Source organism: Drosophila suzukii, chromosome 2R (assembly GCF_043229965.1).
Source record: "Drosophila suzukii chromosome 2R, CBGP_Dsuzu_IsoJpt1.0, whole genome shotgun sequence".
In the NCBI taxonomy this organism is placed as follows: Eukaryota; Metazoa; Arthropoda; class Insecta; order Diptera; family Drosophilidae; genus Drosophila; species Drosophila suzukii.
The window spans coordinates 7,901,947-7,918,014 of NC_092081.1; the positions used below are offsets into that span (position 1 = coordinate 7,901,947).

General features: G+C 45.2%; 5 protein-coding genes across 8 annotated transcripts; 2 read left to right on the forward strand and 3 right to left on the reverse strand.

Annotated features, from left to right (window-relative positions):
* Positions 1 to 341: 341 nt before the first annotated feature.
* On the reverse strand, positions 342 to 6,646 carry RanBPM (Ran-binding protein M). Of its 4 annotated transcripts, none has more exons than XM_017074148.4 (12): positions 6,544 to 6,646; positions 4,306 to 5,749; positions 2,622 to 2,786; positions 2,359 to 2,552; positions 2,113 to 2,294; positions 1,936 to 2,048; positions 1,721 to 1,872; positions 1,456 to 1,661; positions 1,217 to 1,386; positions 1,022 to 1,155; positions 803 to 914; positions 342 to 739 (listed from the first exon to the last, which is right to left on the reverse strand). In XM_017074148.4, the coding sequence occupies exons 2-12, from the start codon at positions 5,708 to 5,710 to the stop codon at positions 603 to 605; spliced, it is 2,970 nt and encodes a 989-aa protein (XP_016929637.3). In that variant the 5' UTR covers positions 5,711 to 5,749; positions 6,544 to 6,646; the 3' UTR covers positions 342 to 602. The 4 variants fall into 4 exon arrangements, with proteins under 4 accessions (XP_016929637.3, XP_016929635.3, XP_016929638.3 ...); XM_017074146.4 differs by having other exon boundaries at positions 1,022 to 1,161; positions 6,544 to 6,644; XM_017074149.4 differs by having other exon boundaries at positions 343 to 739; positions 2,359 to 2,549; positions 6,544 to 6,643.
* Positions 6,647 to 8,368: 1,722 nt separating this feature from the next.
* On the forward strand, positions 8,369 to 9,405 carry LOC108008524 (peroxiredoxin-6). Its single transcript, XM_017072394.4, has 4 exons — positions 8,369 to 8,552; positions 8,614 to 8,988; positions 9,046 to 9,121; positions 9,181 to 9,405. The coding sequence occupies exons 1-4, from the start codon at positions 8,470 to 8,472 to the stop codon at positions 9,307 to 9,309; spliced, it is 663 nt and encodes a 220-aa protein (XP_016927883.2). The 5' UTR covers positions 8,369 to 8,469; the 3' UTR covers positions 9,310 to 9,405.
* Positions 9,406 to 10,538: 1,133 nt separating this feature from the next.
* Prx6b (Peroxiredoxin 6b) lies at positions 10,539 to 11,575 on the reverse strand. Its single transcript, XM_017074570.4, has 4 exons — positions 11,402 to 11,575; positions 10,966 to 11,340; positions 10,826 to 10,901; positions 10,539 to 10,766 (listed from the first exon to the last, which is right to left on the reverse strand). Exons 1-4 carry the CDS (start codon positions 11,482 to 11,484, stop codon positions 10,638 to 10,640), a joined length of 663 nt encoding a protein of 220 aa, XP_016930059.1. The 5' UTR covers positions 11,485 to 11,575; the 3' UTR covers positions 10,539 to 10,637.
* A 1,702-nt stretch (positions 11,576 to 13,277) lies between these two features.
* Positions 13,278 to 14,667, reverse strand: LOC108009869 (peroxisomal membrane protein 11C). The gene has a single exon (XM_065863162.2). The coding sequence runs from the start codon at positions 14,088 to 14,090 to the stop codon at positions 13,449 to 13,451; it is 642 nt and encodes a 213-aa protein (XP_065719234.2). The 5' UTR covers positions 14,091 to 14,667; the 3' UTR covers positions 13,278 to 13,448.
* A 651-nt stretch (positions 14,668 to 15,318) lies between these two features.
* On the forward strand, positions 15,319 to 16,058 carry LOC108009870 (HIG1 domain family member 1A, mitochondrial). Its single transcript, XM_017074573.4, has 2 exons — positions 15,319 to 15,781; positions 15,841 to 16,058. Exon 1 carries the CDS (start codon positions 15,422 to 15,424, stop codon positions 15,722 to 15,724), a length of 303 nt encoding a protein of 100 aa, XP_016930062.3. The 5' UTR covers positions 15,319 to 15,421; the 3' UTR covers positions 15,725 to 15,781; positions 15,841 to 16,058.
* Positions 16,059 to 16,068: the final 10 nt, after the last annotated feature.

The following is a 16,068-nucleotide window of genomic DNA, read 5'->3' on the forward strand; positions in this document are numbered from 1 at the left end:
CGAAACAGAAGCCAGAGGCGCGGGTAAAAAAAATGGTGAGAACGGAAGTAACAACAAAATTTAACCTATTAGAAATTGTAAATAATCTAGATTTAGTCCAGGGTCTCGAAGAAGTCCTGCGGATCGACAAACATCGATGGGCTGCTGTTTCCGCTCAAAATTTCCGCTGCCTCCTCCTGGCGGGCGGCTTCTGCTTCCGCTTCTTCCGCCTCCTCCTCCGCTGCCGCTGCGGCAGCCGCTGCCGCCGATGAAGATGAGCTGACCCCGCTCCTGCGACGACCCCGTCGCACTGGTCCCGCCGTTCCAACGCTCCCGCCGCCCACCGATGCCACTGCCGCCGACCGCAGCTGACTGCCCGTCATCACGGGATCGTAGGTCCGCGACGAGGGGGCATCGGTGCTGCTGGACAGTGAGGATTTGCGACGACGTTTGTTCCGTCGCCGTCGGCGACGTTTGCTCGTCTGGACGGCCACGGCAGCCGTCGAGGTGGAGGGCCCAGATCCGGTTGCGGCGCCGGCGCTGCCCAACGGTTCCGTGAGCACACTGGTTCGCGGCAGGGTCAGCGTGGTCTCGAACATCTTCAGCAGCGTCGGCGAACTGGGTCAATTTTGCGGGAACACGTCGTCGATTGTAATGAAAGCGTCCTCGCCCAGCGAGTGCTGGCCAATCACCTTGATCAGCTCGGCGGCGTGGGCCACCAGATACTCCAGCGGCGGACGGCGCTCGCAGTTGAGTGACTCTGTAAAATGCATCATTAGATTCTCTACTTTGAGAAGGGAGGTAAGGTTATCCAAGGACCTACCCAATATGGCCGAGTTGAGCGTGGTGGAGACGTTCTCACGCCGCGAGGGACACAACAGCCAGCCCAGCGGACTGGACCAGGGATTTGAGTAGGCAATCAAGCTAAATGCATCCTGCAAGTAATAATAAATTAAACATCTATCCTAAAAGTGTCCTATTTGATCCCAGTTTACAGACAGAACTTTTCAGCTCACCTGGGGATCTAGAATCTAGACTATACCTCTAACATTTGACGCTCCTCTTCAGTCATGCGGTTCTCCTCCTCCAGCTGCTGACCCATGCTGGACAGCTCCTTGCCGAACTCCAGGATCTTCTCAATCACACGGCCACAGCTGCGCGATGAGGGGGAAACGTCTACATCTGCAAGTGCTGGGGATTACGGATCTTCCCGGACAGGCCATCAATAGATACCTACCCATTTCCTCGTCGATGGCATCTAGAGAGTTGCGCACTGCGCTGGCATTGCCATTGGAGTTGGAGCAGGAGTCGCCGCCGTTCGAGTGGCTCTGGCAGGGCTCCATTTCCACGTCCATGCTGTTGCTGTCATGGTCCACGCACTTGTTGGAGTTGTCATCAACCAACATGCTGGAAAAATAAGTTATTAGATGGTTTTCCTGGCTCTGAAGCTAAATAATTTAAGTATCCTTCACATACTTCTTGATATCTGGCTTGTCGCCGCCCTGTGGCTTTATCACAGCTGGAATCGCAGTGTTGTTCTGTTGTTGTTGAGTCTGATTAAGGTTCACGTTGCCGTTTCCATTGCCGCTCTTGCTGTGCTTGAACGCCTTGGTGGACTGGATCACGGACGTCTGGTTCGTGGGCATGGTCTGGGTGGTGGCGGTGACTTTGTTGTTGACATTCTATAAAGAAACCATTTTAATATACTTATTTCTTTCATTTGTACAATGACTAGACCCACCTCAATGTCAGCTCCATTGATCATTTCTATAAACTGGCGGCACTTCAGGGCGAACCAGAGGTTTTTATTTTTCTCCAAAAGTCCGGGAAAAGAACGAAGTGTGTGCTCGATGGCCTGACTCATCTTTCCGGTCAATATGAGTTTGATGATCTCTGCAAGTATTTCGGATTATTGGTTAGATGGACTATTCAGAGGATGAAAAGGTGTGCACGAACTTTGACGTATCTTGATGGATGCCAAGTCCTCGTCGAAGGACTGATTTGTATAGCCATTGAAGGCCTCGGCGGTCTTGCTGAAGGCATTATGCACTAAATAGGTGGAAACCAGGCTAGAATATTTAAAATATAAATAAAATTAGTTGTAGTTATGGTTGAGGATTCAGTAACACTTACCGATTCATCAGGTTCTCTGGAGTCTCCAGCAGATGTGGATATCTGTCGATCTTGCGCAGCACATTTGAGCGCATCTCCTTCATCATATCGACAATCTTGTCGAACTTAAATGGTTCCTGACCAAAGTTGGCATCCACTTCCTCACCAGGAGTCTGTAGGCCCACAGTCGGGTATAACTTGGTCTAGAGAATAAGCACACAAGGAGTTAAAAGATGAAGTAGGATACAAAACCGATTAGAAACTGACTGGCAAATCCCTAAATGCGATCCCCAAATCCACTCCGTTCTTGGTGTAGAAGCACGTGTTGTTCACAAAGTTAACGCAGCATCCAATCACATCGCCGGTGGTGAAAGTGGGCCCGTAGGTCTGGCCATTCCCGGAGGAGCTGAACGAGTTGCCATCGTCGCCGTGGTAGCCGTATGACTGCTTGTCCCAACCTACTTGAAGGGGGTGTGCCGGTCATTAGGAATCATAGGGCATCTCGCCGAGCAGCACAACGCAACACAAACCTGGCAGGCGGTTCATCCGGAACTGCTGGGCGGTCAGGCCGATGCCCATGTATCCATTGCGTCCCTTGGAGATTATCCGCACCTCGAAGTAGTAGAGTCCGCAGGAGGACGGGATCGGATAGGCAGTGCGCACGGAGGCGGCATCACTGTGCTGTTTGCCAACTCCTAAAAAAGTATTAGGTGTCAGTACTTTCAAGATCTTGATTTTCTTAAATATGCTAAACTTATTTCTTTACACCACTTTTTAAAAAAGGTGGTATAAATATTATATCACCATTAGTAGTAAAAATATATATTCTATACCATATACTAACTCAAAAATTAAACACAAATTTAAAAACTAAAATATTAGAATTTTAATAAGCTCACTACTTTAAGTTAACATCTGTATACTTGACACAATCTTACAGGTTAATAAATATTGTTCTAGACAAGGTTTTAAATATATTGTGTAGAATGCATTAAATAAACATATTTCCATATCCAGAATATATTTATATATATTAAAATAATGTGTTATAAAATTTAACGATAAGATAGAAATATATATATTTCTACCATATTGTCTTGGTTACACCAACAAAATAAAAATATATTGTGTATATTATTTATAAACCCTCTATAGGCAAGTCTACACTGTTAACATACATTTTACATGTTATTCTACACTGTCAGGATACAGCTGTTGCTGTTAACTGTTTTACAGCCACGCGAATAAGCGTGGGAGAAGTGAGTAGTGAAAAACAAAAACCACCAGCACACAGCTGAGAGCACCTGTCTGTGCCTGTGTGGGTGAGACAGAGAGAGAGAGAGAGAGGAGCGGTAGAGCCCAAAAACTGCAGATGCACCTTTAACGCTCTTCTTCTTCCTAGCGATTTGTGTTACATCTCTGAAGATAAATAGATATGTATGTGTGTACTTTTGACTGATGGAAGTACAAATAAATCTAGGGTACTCAATGATTTGGTTACAGAAAATATTGTGTATCCAAGTTTAAGAGATAGTAAATTATATGCTTAGGTATTTGGCCTAATTAAAAAGGGTTCAATAAGATTCACCCTTAGGTAAAGTTTATCTGCGCAGCTTTATGAACTTTGAAATAAATCACATCACCGAAATAGTTTACTCTTAGGCTGCTTTGGCATTGAGGTGTGTTTTAAGATTGCAGTTATAATACAGGTACAAAAAATCCCAAGGATAAAAAAAAAGTTGTTCAACTTAAAACCAACCTATACCAAATTAAATAACAATTGAAAGAGTATGAAGTACTTGATTTTTCTGGGCACCTTTATAACTCTTGAAATAAAGCATTACTCTTGAATAACTTAATATCAGACTGTTCTAACATAATTATGTGCTTTGGATTTAAAAAAATCAAAGCGAGACAGCATATAATTTTTATAGAGGTTAAAGTTAAACAAATAGGGACTACTTATGCGAAGATGAAAGCATTTTTTTCAAATTTCATAGCACATACAAAATTTCATAACTATCAGAGAGATGTGATAATAGATTTTTTAAGTATACTTAGCAAATCTTAGATCTTATATGTCATCTTAAAGACTTTGTATTCTTAATAAACATTTATGGATTCTAAGTAAAAGTTGGAAACCTAAAGGCAGGACTTCTCCAGATCTTATTGATTAGCACCTTAGGAAGAGTTCAAACTTCGGATACGACTCACCCTTGTAGGTGACCCTTAGGTTGTTCTGCGACAGTCCGATGGACAAGCACTTGTCATGGGGACTCCAGCATCGTGGCAATGGAGTCTCGCTCTCGTTGACATTGGGATAGAGCAGCCGCAGAGGATCCACTCCCTGGTGCTGTGGCGAATTGGAGCTGGCTGCCGGGGTCGAGTGCTGGCGACGACCTCCGACCCTCGGAGACGAAGTCTGGGTGCTGCTGCGGGGGGCGTGACTGGGGAACATGTCGTTGCTGAAGTGACTGCCGTTGTTGCTGTAAAAATGGCGAGTGCGACGCGATGAACCGCTGCTATTGTTGTTATTATTATTATTATGGTTGCTATTATTGTTGTTATTATTATTGTTGCTCCGCGAAGCACGTGAAGCGGCGGAGTAGCGGGGCAGCACGGCCACCGAGTGCAGCCGCTGGGCACCGGAAACGGAAGCGACCTCCCCGGCTCTATCGACCCGGTCGTCTACCACCTCCTCCTCTTCATCCACCTCCTCGTCGTCGTCTTCGTAGTCGTCGATGCGCTCCACGGCGTTGGCGTCTATGGTTTCGGCTATGGCGTTGGCGTCTATGATCACTGCCGCCGGCTGATGATGCACCTGCTCCTGTTCCTGCTGCTGCTGTTCGCTGAGATCTGGCTGCGATTCGGAATCCTGGTCCTCCAAATCTTCGAGGAGCAGCGGTGGCGGTGGCTCGGCTTCTGGCTGGTTTTCCTCCTCTCTAACTTCAGCCTCATTCGGCTCTTGGTTGACTTCCTGTCCTGGTAATTGTAGGGGTTGGTCTTCCAGTGGTGCTTGTGGGGGATTTCCGTCCCGATTCGGCGAGTCTTGATGCCGGATTAAGCCCTCTATGTGAAGCAACTCCTGGTTGGCTTCAGGCTGCGGATCCTGCACTGGTGGTGGCTGCTGTTCCTGCAACTCCTGATCTTGATATTGCTGATCTTGATGCTGATGCTGCTCCGGATTCTCTCGCTGATCCTGGTCCTGCAAGGCCGGATGTGGCTGCTGATCCTGCTCCTCCTGATCCCGCTCTTCCCGCTGCGGTGCCGTCGATGGAGTCGTGGGTGGCGGTGCAGTCTGGTGGAAAGTAGGAGTGGGTGAGTGATCATGCGGTGAATTCTCGCGAGCCTCCATTTCGGATGGATTCAATGGGGGATTTGGGTGATCATGGGAAATGGGGTTATGAGGTTCAGAGGGGGCGGGTGTAGGCGTGGGCGAGTGAGAGTGCGAACGAGAGAGAGACTGAGACGAAGAAGAGGAGGGGGCGGCCTCGGCCTCTGCCTCAGCTCCCATGGCTCCCGATTGAGAGAGCTGGTGAGAGCTGCTGCTGGCGCTGCTGTTGTTGCTATTGCTGTTGCTCTCCGAGGAGAGTGGTGGGGCCTCTTCGACGTTCTCCATGTTATGGTTGTTGGTGTTGTTCTTGTTGCAAAAGGAGGGCTGAGAGGAGAGACATTCAGCTAGGGATTAGAGAGAGTGAGCCAGTACCGAGTGAGTGGAAGAGAGAGAGAGCGAGCAGATGAAATGCAGATGCAGATGCTGTGTGTTGTGTGTATACATGAGGTGGTGGCGAAGGGAGGGGGAGGATAACTAGCAAACACACAAACAACAACCTCCAAAATGCAATGTCCTTTGTCCGTTACACTGTCCACCTCTCCTCACTCTCTCTCTGTTTCTCGCTATTGCACTCTCGTTTGCTCTCACTGACCCAAAATACAAACAACAACAACAACAGCAACAGCAGTTTACAGTTGCGACGCGCAGCTGCAGCACCAAAAAGAAAAACAACAACAACTACTACAGCTACAAAACTGCATGCACGAAAATGCAAAAAATCAATAACCAAACGAAATTAGCCAATGCTTTTAGCACTCTTAAACATTGCTAGCAAATTAGTTTTTATTATTCTGCATTGGTAAATGCCTTTTACGTCGTTCTTTTCTGAAGTTTTCTTTGTTTTCCCTCTAACCAACGAGTCACTGTCCGCACACAAGCACTCGACACACACACAAGCACACACTGGGCAGCACTCTCTCTCTCGCACTCACGCATATATATGCATGCAGCACACACACACACACTGGCAGCCCCCACACGCACAGAGAAGAAAATTATCTTTTTTATTAGCTGGGCCAAATGATCTTTGTTGGGGTTTTAATTCAGCTGATGAATTCGATTTGGCTGGCATTCAATGTTGTTAAACGGATCTACGGTTGCTTTTTCCTTATATTTACCTTCGAGCAGTTGCAATGCGCTGTTAAATCTACGTTTTTTTGACTTTATGTATAGAGCTGGAACACAAAACGATGTTTGTTCGAAACTATCGATGCCTTAAAAGTCTTCATCGATACTTTTCTCTGCAGTAATCGATTGTGCAAATCGATTTTTCTATTTAGGCGCCAAGTTTAAAATTTGATAAGCGATGATACTTTATATTTTAATAAAAAACCGTAACAATTAAAAATTATATATGAAATTGTTAAGGGTGTAAGAATAAATCTTATAAATCTAAAAAAAATATATCATACAGAAGGGCTGCCAACTGGGTTTTGGAGGGATGTCCATGCTTTTCGAGTCCGAAAAAGGTACTAATGCGCGGCAGGTTTTTGTATTATATAGCACTTCTGACGGTTATTTTAAAATTCTTTCCATTCCCTTTCATGAAACATTAATATCGAAATCAAAGGGTTCAAATATAGAAATTATGGTAAGTAGCATGTTTAAAATGGGCGCCACATTTTGAATGTTCGATAACATTTTCTTATCGCAAATATAGAAACCCGGTTCGCTCTATCACTTTAGCTGCCTCTTTTTCATCTCTCTCTCTCTGTCTGTGCGTGTTTGTCTCCTTCTCTTTCTATTGATCGTACTCGTGGCCTTTCTCTTTCTCCCCCGCACCAATATAATTTTACGTCCCTCTTGACCATAAAACCCATTTTGTAAACAACAAACAACCTCGGTTGCGATAGCCAACGACAAATGGAAAATTTCCAAGTGTATAATACAGCCAAATATTTTTGCGCCTTGGGTTTTACTTCGTAACCAGGCAAGATTTTTCCAAAGACTGTACTTGCAACCCACAAAAACCTGTTGAGGATATGGCATTGTAAATAAGAATACTGAATGGAATTTGTCTCAAACGACGTATGAACACGTTGCACATTGGTTATTAAGAACTATCATAATACTATTTTCCTGATGATCTTATGTTCCTTATGGTACTACACTCCATTATGATCCGATATCCTATTATGATATTCCAAGTTGGGTTCCTTTGCTGTGAACTGACTTTTGTCTTCTGAGTTAGCGATCTGCCCTTTCGACTTCCCAAACCCACTGAATCCAACTGTGTGACCCATTGAGAGGAAATCTGCATTGGTGTGCGAATTTCCGATAGACGCACCCACACAGTCTCACGAATTCACTCGCTCTTCTCCCAATTGGAGGCTCGTTTTGTGTACGTGAACGGGAGAGCGTTGCGATCTATAGTAGTGTGCGTTTTTCCCAGGCACTCACAAATACCAATTCACTCTGCTTCGCTCTCTTGATTTCTCTGTCTCGCCATCGGTGTGCTCGTAACTTCGATTGTGTTGGTGTTTCGCCACTGAATACCAACACCATTAAATATTTAAATGCGCTCTCGTTCTCTGTTTATGTTTGGAGCCGGTGAAGCGATCAGCTGGTGCAGATTAGCTGTTTGGGGTCAGGTCCTAATAGGATTCGCATTCTTTGGACAGTTTTAGCAGACTCAAAAGGGAAAAAAATAAGCAAAACTGTACTTTTCTATGAGGCACTTCTAGAAGCATTTCGTCACAAAGTCCATAGTTGGGTGAGGCCACAATCCGGTTTGAAGAGGCCCCAGTCCAGTCCAAACAAATATGGAGACCTTGCACGAGGTCTCTTATTTCCCCTCCCCATCCCCGCTTCCACCATCTAAGAATTGTTTATTAATCTACACACCACACAACGTACTATATATGAACATGCGCGATAAGGCAGCCCGTTCTCTGTCTCTATCGCTCACCCAGATCGAACCGATCCAGCTGGGTATAAAAGGCGGCAGCTCTCGCAGTCAGTATTCAGTGAGCAACAAGAGAGCTAGCCATCAACAGCTACCAGATATACTATATCCAAGTGCCTAACTATCCAAGTACTTCAAGATGCGTTTGGGACAGACCGTACCTAACTTCCAGGCCGACACCACCAAGGGGCCCATCAGCTTCCACGAGTGGCAGGGCAACTCGTAAGTGCCATCGTACCACTCTCCCCTATTGATACTCATCCAGATCTCCCTCCGTTCCCAGGTGGGTGGTGCTCTTCTCCCACCCCGCCGACTTCACCCCCGTCTGCACCACAGAGCTGGGCAGGATCGCGGTGCACCAGCCCGAGTTCGCCAAGCGGAACACCAAGTGCCTGGCGCACTCCGTGGACGCACTCAACTCGCACGTGGACTGGGTGAACGACATCAAGAGCTACTGCCTGGACATTCCCGGGGACTTCCCCTACCCGATCATCGCCGACCCCACCCGTGACCTGGCCGTCAGCCTGGGCATGCTCGACGAGGAGCAGAAGAAGGACCCCGAGGTGCGCAAGACCATCCGCGCCCTGTTCATCATCAGCCCGGACCACAAGGTGCGCCTCTCCATGTTCTACCCCATGTCCACTGGCCGCAACGTCGAGTGAGTGCCTCATGTTCCTTATTTTGTATCCTAACTAACGATCTTGCAATCCTTCAGTGAGATCCTCAGGACCATCGACTCTCTGCAACTGACTGATCGCCTCAAGGTGGTGGCCACTCCGGCCAACTGGACTGTGAGTAATTCTGTCTAGTAAACCCAAGTAAATCCCTATTAATTGTGAATCTCCAACAGCCTGGCACCAAGGTCATGATCCTGCCCACTGTCACCGACGAGGAGGCCCACAAACTCTTCCCCAAGGGATTCGACAAGGTCTCCATGCCCTCGGGAGTGAACTACGTGCGCACCACCGAGAACTATTAAACCCCAGAAGCTATTTACATTCTCAGCTTGTATTCCCCCACATTGTGCCATAAAATAGTAAACTACATGTAATAAAGATTATTTTTAACAAACCAACTACCTTAACAGATTTTTAATTTAGCTCACACTTTTCTGTTAGCCTAATCAATTTCAGAACAGCTCTGACTGACTGACATATATGTACAATCTACATACGCACAGAGGATTTCCTTTCTTAGTGACTTAATTTCGTAATTTGTTCACGCTCTTCATTCCTTTTGAGAATTTTAATGACAATGATAACTAAGCGCACAAATATAGAAAAACCGTTTCTAAAATAGTTGCATGTGGATTATAACAACCCACCAACAAAACTTATAACCGACATTGCACTTCCTATTGCATAACAATTTAATAAATTAGCAAAAAGTTATATTTTTATAAAAACAGCCTTACTATAATACTATTTAGAAAACCTAAAAACAACTAAAAATGTTTTGCATGGAATGGACCCCGATCCTTTCTCCCCTTTTCTCCATCCTGTATTCTGTATCCTGAATCCGTTTTCCGTTTTGTGGAGCGGTCATTGTGTGGGCTTCTAGAAATCTGTGCATTTTATGACAATTTGTCTGGGGACTTAAACGCTACCATGGCTCCTCCACCCAGGACCCTTATCATTCAGAAACACAGTGCCCGCACCACTGGCCACATCCAATTTGTAACAGAATTAAACCCGTAATACATAAACAACACTAATAAGAGCTAATACAATTTGAATCATTGCTTACTGTCATTCTCATCTAGGTATTATATGACCCTTGTGATTCTTTAGAAGCGTTTATTTATTTCTGTTAACAGTTTTGAATTCCAAAAATAGCAAGAACCTCGTCTATCAGATACCTGTTTCTCTATTTACCGATATAAAAGTAAATATGCCTTTAGATGGCGCCAGGTTCATGAATCACCTACATCTGCAGGCGGCGACAGCACTAACCATATAAGACCCTCTAACTTTAATACCTAAATTCAAAATATATATACACTTTTTAGAATGATTTTTAATCAAATTAGTAGAACGGGCATGCCGTATCCTAACTTTCCAAAAATATAGACAGATATACTGATAAACAAGCAGACATTGATTGATCCTGATCGAGAATGTACATATATACTTTATAAGACGGTAGATCTTAGTCGTTTGAAACTGCGTGTAAAACTTAACTTCGGTTAAATACGAAATGCATAATGGCTTTGGTAAAACTAATCTTTATTGCATAGTAAAATGTTGTACTTTATGGTAATGTAAATACAAAATAAACAAGATGATAAAAAATGATAAAGTCAGCACTCTAATAGTTCTCGGTGGTGCGCACGTAGTTCACTCCAGAGGGCATGGAGACCTTGTCGAATCCCTTGGGGAAGAGTTTGTGGGCCTCCTCGTCGGTGACAGTGGGCAGGATCATGACCTTGGTGCCAGGCTGTTGGAGATTCACAATTAATAGGGATTTACTTGGGCTTACTAGACAGAATTACTTACAGTCCAGTTGGCCGGAGTGGCCACCACCTTGAGGCGATCAGTCAGTTGCAGAGAGTCGATGGTCCTCAGGATCTCACTGAAGGATTGCAAGATCGTTAGTTAGGATACAAATTAAGAAACATCCTTGATGAGACACTCACTCGACGTTGCGGCCCGTGGACATGGGGTAGAACATGGAGAGGCGCACCTTGTGGTCCGGGCTGATGATGAACAGGGCGCGGATGGTCTTGCCCACCTCGGGGTCCTTCTTCTGCTCCTCGTCGAGCATGCCCAGGCTGACGGCCAGGTCCCGGGTGGGGTCGGCGATGATCGGGTAGGGGAAGTCCCCGGGAATGTCCAGGCAGTAGCTCTTGATGTCGTTCACCCAGTCCACGTGCGAGTTGAGTGCGTCCACGGAGTGCGCCAGGCACTTGGTGTTCCGCTTGGCGAACTCGGGCTGGTGCACCGCGATCCTGCCCAGCTCAGTGGTGCAGACGGGGGTGAAGTCGGCGGGGTGGGAGAAGAGCACAACCCACCTGGGAAGGAATGAACATCTGGATGAGATTTAATTGGGGAAAGGGGTACGATGGCACTTACGAGTTGCCCTGCCACTCGTGGAAGCTGATGGGCCCCTTGGTGGTGTCGGCCTGGAAGTTAGGTACGGTCTGTCCCAAACGCATCTTGAAGTTTTTAGATAGTTTGTCACTTGGGTATAGTAAATCTGGTAGCTGTGGATAGCTCGCTCACTTGTTGCTCACTGAATACTGACTGCGAGAGCTGCCGCCTTTTATACCCAGTTGGATCGGTTCGATTTGGGGAGCGATAGAGACGGAGAACGGGCTGCCTTATCGCGCAAGTTCATATATAGTGTGTAGTGGGATGTGTAGAATCTACACTGTAGATTAATAAACAATTCTTAGATGGTGGGAGCGGGGATGGGAAGGGGAAGTAAGAGACCTCGTGCGAGGTCTCCATATTTGTTTGGACTGGACTGGGGCCTCTACAAACCGGATTGTGGCCTCACCCAACTGTGGACTTTGTGACGAAATGCTTCTAGAAGTGCCTCATAGAAAAGTACAGTTTCGCTTATTTGTTTCCCTTTTGAGTCTGCTAAAACTGTCCAAAGAATGCGAATCCTATTAGGACCTGACCCCAAACAGATGATCTGCACCAGCTGATCGCTTCACCGGCTCCAAACATAAACAGAGAGCACTTAAATGTTCAATGGTGTTGGTTTTCAGTGGCGAAACACCAACACATTCGAAGTTACGAGCTCACCGATAGCGTGGCGGAGAAATCAAGAGAGCGAAGCAGAGTGAATTAGTATTCGTGAGTGCCTGTAAAAAACGCACACTACTATAGATCGCAACGCTCTCTCGTTCACGTACACAAAACGAGCCTCCAATTGGGAGAGAAGAGCGAGTGAAATCGTGAGACTGTGTGCGTGGGTCTATCGGAAATTCGCACACCAATGCAGATTTCCTCTCAATGGGTCACACAGATGGATTCAGTGGGTTTGGGAAGTTGCATAGGCAAATCGCTAATTCAGAAGGCAAAAGGCAGTTCACACCAAAGGAACCCAACAAAAAGATCATAATGGAACATAGGATCATAGGAATGGATTTAAATATGCAATGTGCAACGTGTGAGAATTCCAGATACAGTGCGAGTTTTTCTATTGTTTTTCCTGTGTTACAAGTACAGTCATTGCATTTGGTAGAAAAATCTTAGTTAGTTATAAAGTGAAACCCAAAACGTGAGATCATTTTGTGATACTATACACATTTTGTGGTAATTTTCCATGTCTCGTCGCCTATCGTTTCCTCGGTTGTTTTCGTACAACAAATTCAAATTTGTAGTCAAGTGGGAGCAAGGTTGTGTTGGTGCGGGGGAGAGTGACAGAGAGAGAGAGGCCTTGCGCAAATGACCTGAATTCCTAATAGAGTGTGATGGAGGGAATGTGGAGGTAGAGAGAGAGAGAGAGTCAGAGAGTAGAAAACAAAGAGCGAACCGGGTCTGATCAACGGGCATGACATCGATAGACCGGAACCCAATCGCATTCACACGATAGAGCGGCATCTATCGAATGGGTTATTTTTATTTTCTTAAAAATATCAATCTGGCATCTTAATTAAATTTAAGGTATTCACCACACTCGTAGGATAAACGTTTATTGTATTTACTCTGTTCAAAAACGATTTAAGTTCGATGTTAACAACCTCCAACATTTCGCTGTGAAGTATGCAACGATTTTTGCAAACTGATGGCCGAGGCTTTTTTGTGCTAATCCATATATTTATAGATTAAAATACTTCGTTACGCTTATTGAAAACACCTTTAAGTCATTTCCAAATATACCAAAAATATTAAATAAAGTTTCACCGCTTTAAATTTATAGAAAATTGATTTGGCGATTAGATTTAGTAAATATTAAATATCTCGTACATATGTCAATAAAAAACCAATAAAATCGTCTTATTAAATGGGATATATTTTAACTATCTTTATTTTTCTATTTACGACCTAATAAACTAATACTATCTAAAGCGGAATACAAATTATTCATCCATATCAGCGTACCAAAACGTACGATAACGAATATCTTTAAATTTCGTTCGACGAGTTCGAGCGATAGAGACTTTTACTAAGTCATTCTCTTCCTGCCCAAGATCTGGTAGATTCCAAGTGCCGCGGAGAGGGTTCCAATGGCTCCGATTTGGAGGGTTGACATCTTACCACCCCACAAGTAACCACTGGGCAGAATGCTGACGGCGTGGACCAGATCGAGGGAGATGCGCGCAAAGGAGACCACATCCTGTCGGTTCATCTGGTTGCGATTCAGGGAAAAATTCCTTAATGTCCTCACGAGGTTCAAGTACACGGAAAGCACACAGAATATTGAGTTTGCATAGCTCCATCTCGCCCTGTTTTTCACATCCAAAACCCTGTGCTCGGCCAGCCAGCAGATGGTCTCGATGGGGTAGAAAAGTAGGTCCACCGCGTTGGACATCACCCCCAGTACGGCGGTGATGCGATCCGGTTCACAGTCACCCAATCCATACTCCAGGGTGTACTGGATCACAGGAAGATCGCCGATCAGGCGTAGGGTGGCCTGGGCTCCCGAGATCTTTGAGCTGACGGTGGCACATCGTTGCGACAGGTCTGGGTTCCGCTTGGCCTGGTATCCCGCTACCAACTTGGCACCCTGGCACAACGCCTCCATCAGGACATCCCGACCGGCGTAGGAATCGATGAGACCACAGACTTCGTTTATGAACTTGGTCATAGTTACTTAAATTTATTAGACTTTTGTATTGCTTTATGGGAGGCGTCAACTTAAACTAAAGTGCAGTACTTGCAGCGGATTATATAGCCCAACTCTCGACCGATCTCGATAACAGTACGCGGCTTTTGAAATTCGATTGCACTGAGTTCTGAGAGCGATATCGCCGATCTAACCCGGTTCGCTCTCGGCCTCCCAGTCTTTCTGCTGCCCCACTCTGTCTCTTTTCCATCTTTCTAGCGCGTGCCCTCTCCATCTCGCTCTCGCCTACAACAACACAATCTTGCTTCCCGCTCGCATGCAAAATCTACTTTGTTATTGACAAACAAATATAGAAGACCATGGAAAATTACCTCAAAATGTGTATAATAAACTGATGTTTTTGCGTTGTAATAAACCCAAAGAATTTCCAACAAATACATAGACTTTACTTGTACCTTGTAAAGAAATTACAGGGGAAACGCAATGAAGACGATTCTCCTTTAAACAATCTAAGCAATCTTTATATCCAATATTTTTAATTGATAATCCATAATTGTGATCTGATTCCAACTTTGGCTCCTTTCCTGCTCACTGTCTTTTGGCTTCTGATTTAGCGATTTGCCTATGCGATTTCCCAAGCCCACTAGATCCATCCATGTGACCCAGTGAGAGGAAATCTGCATTAGTGTGCGAATTTCCGATAGACCCACCCACACAGTCTCACGAATTCACTCGCTCTTCTCTCCCAATTGGAGGCTCGTTCTGTGTACGTGAACGGGAGAGCACTGCGATCTATAGTAGTGTGCGATTTTTACAGGCACTCACAAATACCACCACAGTGTTCGAGGCTCTCTCGCTCTCATTATTTCAGTGCTCTTTGGAAAGTGATCAGCTGTTGGATCAGCTGTTTGGGGGTCATCTCCTGAGAAGAACAACTAGTCCTGTCTTATTTAAAACTAGGGAGATATTCATATAAGGAAAAACAGAAAATAAAACTGTACTTTTCCGAAGGCAAACTTCTAGAATTTCATATCAAAGTCCGGAATATCACGAGGCTGACTACATGGCAACACACAAAAATAGAGGCGTACAAAACATGGAGGCCTTGTTCGACCGGCTATACCTAATATACATTTGCGCCTACGTATGTATGCTTGGATGTTCCTATGAGTATACACAATGTCGATAAGCGTTCTCCGTCTCAATCGCTCTCACTGATCACCTCCAAGCAAGTGGGTATAAAAGGCAGCGATCTCCCTCGATCGGTATTCAGTTAGCACCAAGCGAGCAAACTATCGACATCGAAGTCTACAGAGTTTTATCCAAGTTCAAAATAATTAACCTACGTCAAAATGAGTTCCAATTCTCTGTTCGAAACCGACGAAGATCTCGCCCAGGCCAACAAGTTGTCCAGGAAAGTTAAGGAATCCCCCTTTATGCTGGTGGGGATTGCTGGATTCGTCGCCGCTGGTCTGGTTGGAGCCTACAAATACCGGAACCGGGGAACCATGAGCACCAGCGTTTTCTTGATGCAATTGCGAGTCGCTGCTCAGGGAACGGTAGTCGGGTGTTTGACCGCCGGATTGGCCTACACCATGGCCAAGGAGTATCTGCTCCACGAAGAAACCAAGAGCGATACCAAGCCACCCAAGTAAATAAGTGAGATCATGTTGAAAAAATCTGATATCGGGGTGTTGACCACCAACCGTACTGTAAGTATATCGTTCAATAATCTCTTAATGATCGGGTACTAATTATATTTCCCCAACAGGCTTGCACAAAAACCATTCAGTCTCCTCCGAAGAAAGTATCACAACCAAACACCCTAGAGATTAGGGAAAATCTGCATTTGGAGGTGACCTATGTACAAGCGCACCACCAAGAAGTATTAGCCACCCGATTCTACCTCCATTACTCATTTATTTTCTTCACCTATTTTTCATAAAATCGTAGTTTTAAGCAATAAAAATTGTTTTACCAAAGAATCAACATCTATGAT

Coding starts and splice junctions, on each gene's coding strand:
- LOC108009870 (XM_017074573.4), top strand. CDS start 15,422: ATGAGTTCCAATTCTCTGTTCGAAACCGACGAAGATCTCGCCCAGGCC.
- RanBPM (XM_017074146.4), bottom strand. CDS start 5,710: ATGGAGAACGTCGAAGAGGCCCCACCACTCTCCTCGGAGAGCAACAGC. Junction 1,387..1,455: donor GACAAGCCAGATATCAAGAA/GTATGTGAAGGA, acceptor TTATTTTTCCAG/CATGTTGGTTGATGACAACT. Junction 1,162..1,216: donor TGCCATCGACGAGGAAATGG/GTAGGTATCTAT, acceptor CAGCACTTGCAG/ATGTAGACGTTTCCCCCTCA.
- Prx6b (XM_017074570.4), bottom strand. CDS start 11,484: ATGCGTTTGGGACAGACCGTACCTAACTTCCAGGCCGACACCACCAAG. Junction 11,341..11,401: donor CACGAGTGGCAGGGCAACTC/GTAAGTGCCATC, acceptor ATTCCTTCCCAG/GTGGGTTGTGCTCTTCTCCC. Junction 10,767..10,825: donor CCACTCCGGCCAACTGGACT/GTAAGTAATTCT, acceptor AATCTCCAACAG/CCTGGCACCAAGGTCATGAT.
- LOC108009869 (XM_065863162.2), bottom strand. CDS start 14,090: ATGACCAAGTTCATAAACGAAGTCTGTGGTCTCATCGATTCCTACGCC.
- LOC108008524 (XM_017072394.4), top strand. CDS start 8,470: ATGCGTTTGGGACAGACCGTACCTAACTTCCAGGCCGACACCACCAAG. Junction 8,553..8,613: donor CACGAGTGGCAGGGCAACTC/GTAAGTGCCATC, acceptor CTCCGTTCCCAG/GTGGGTGGTGCTCTTCTCCC. Junction 8,989..9,045: donor TCCACTGGCCGCAACGTCGA/GTGAGTGCCTCA, acceptor GCAATCCTTCAG/TGAGATCCTCAGGACCATCG.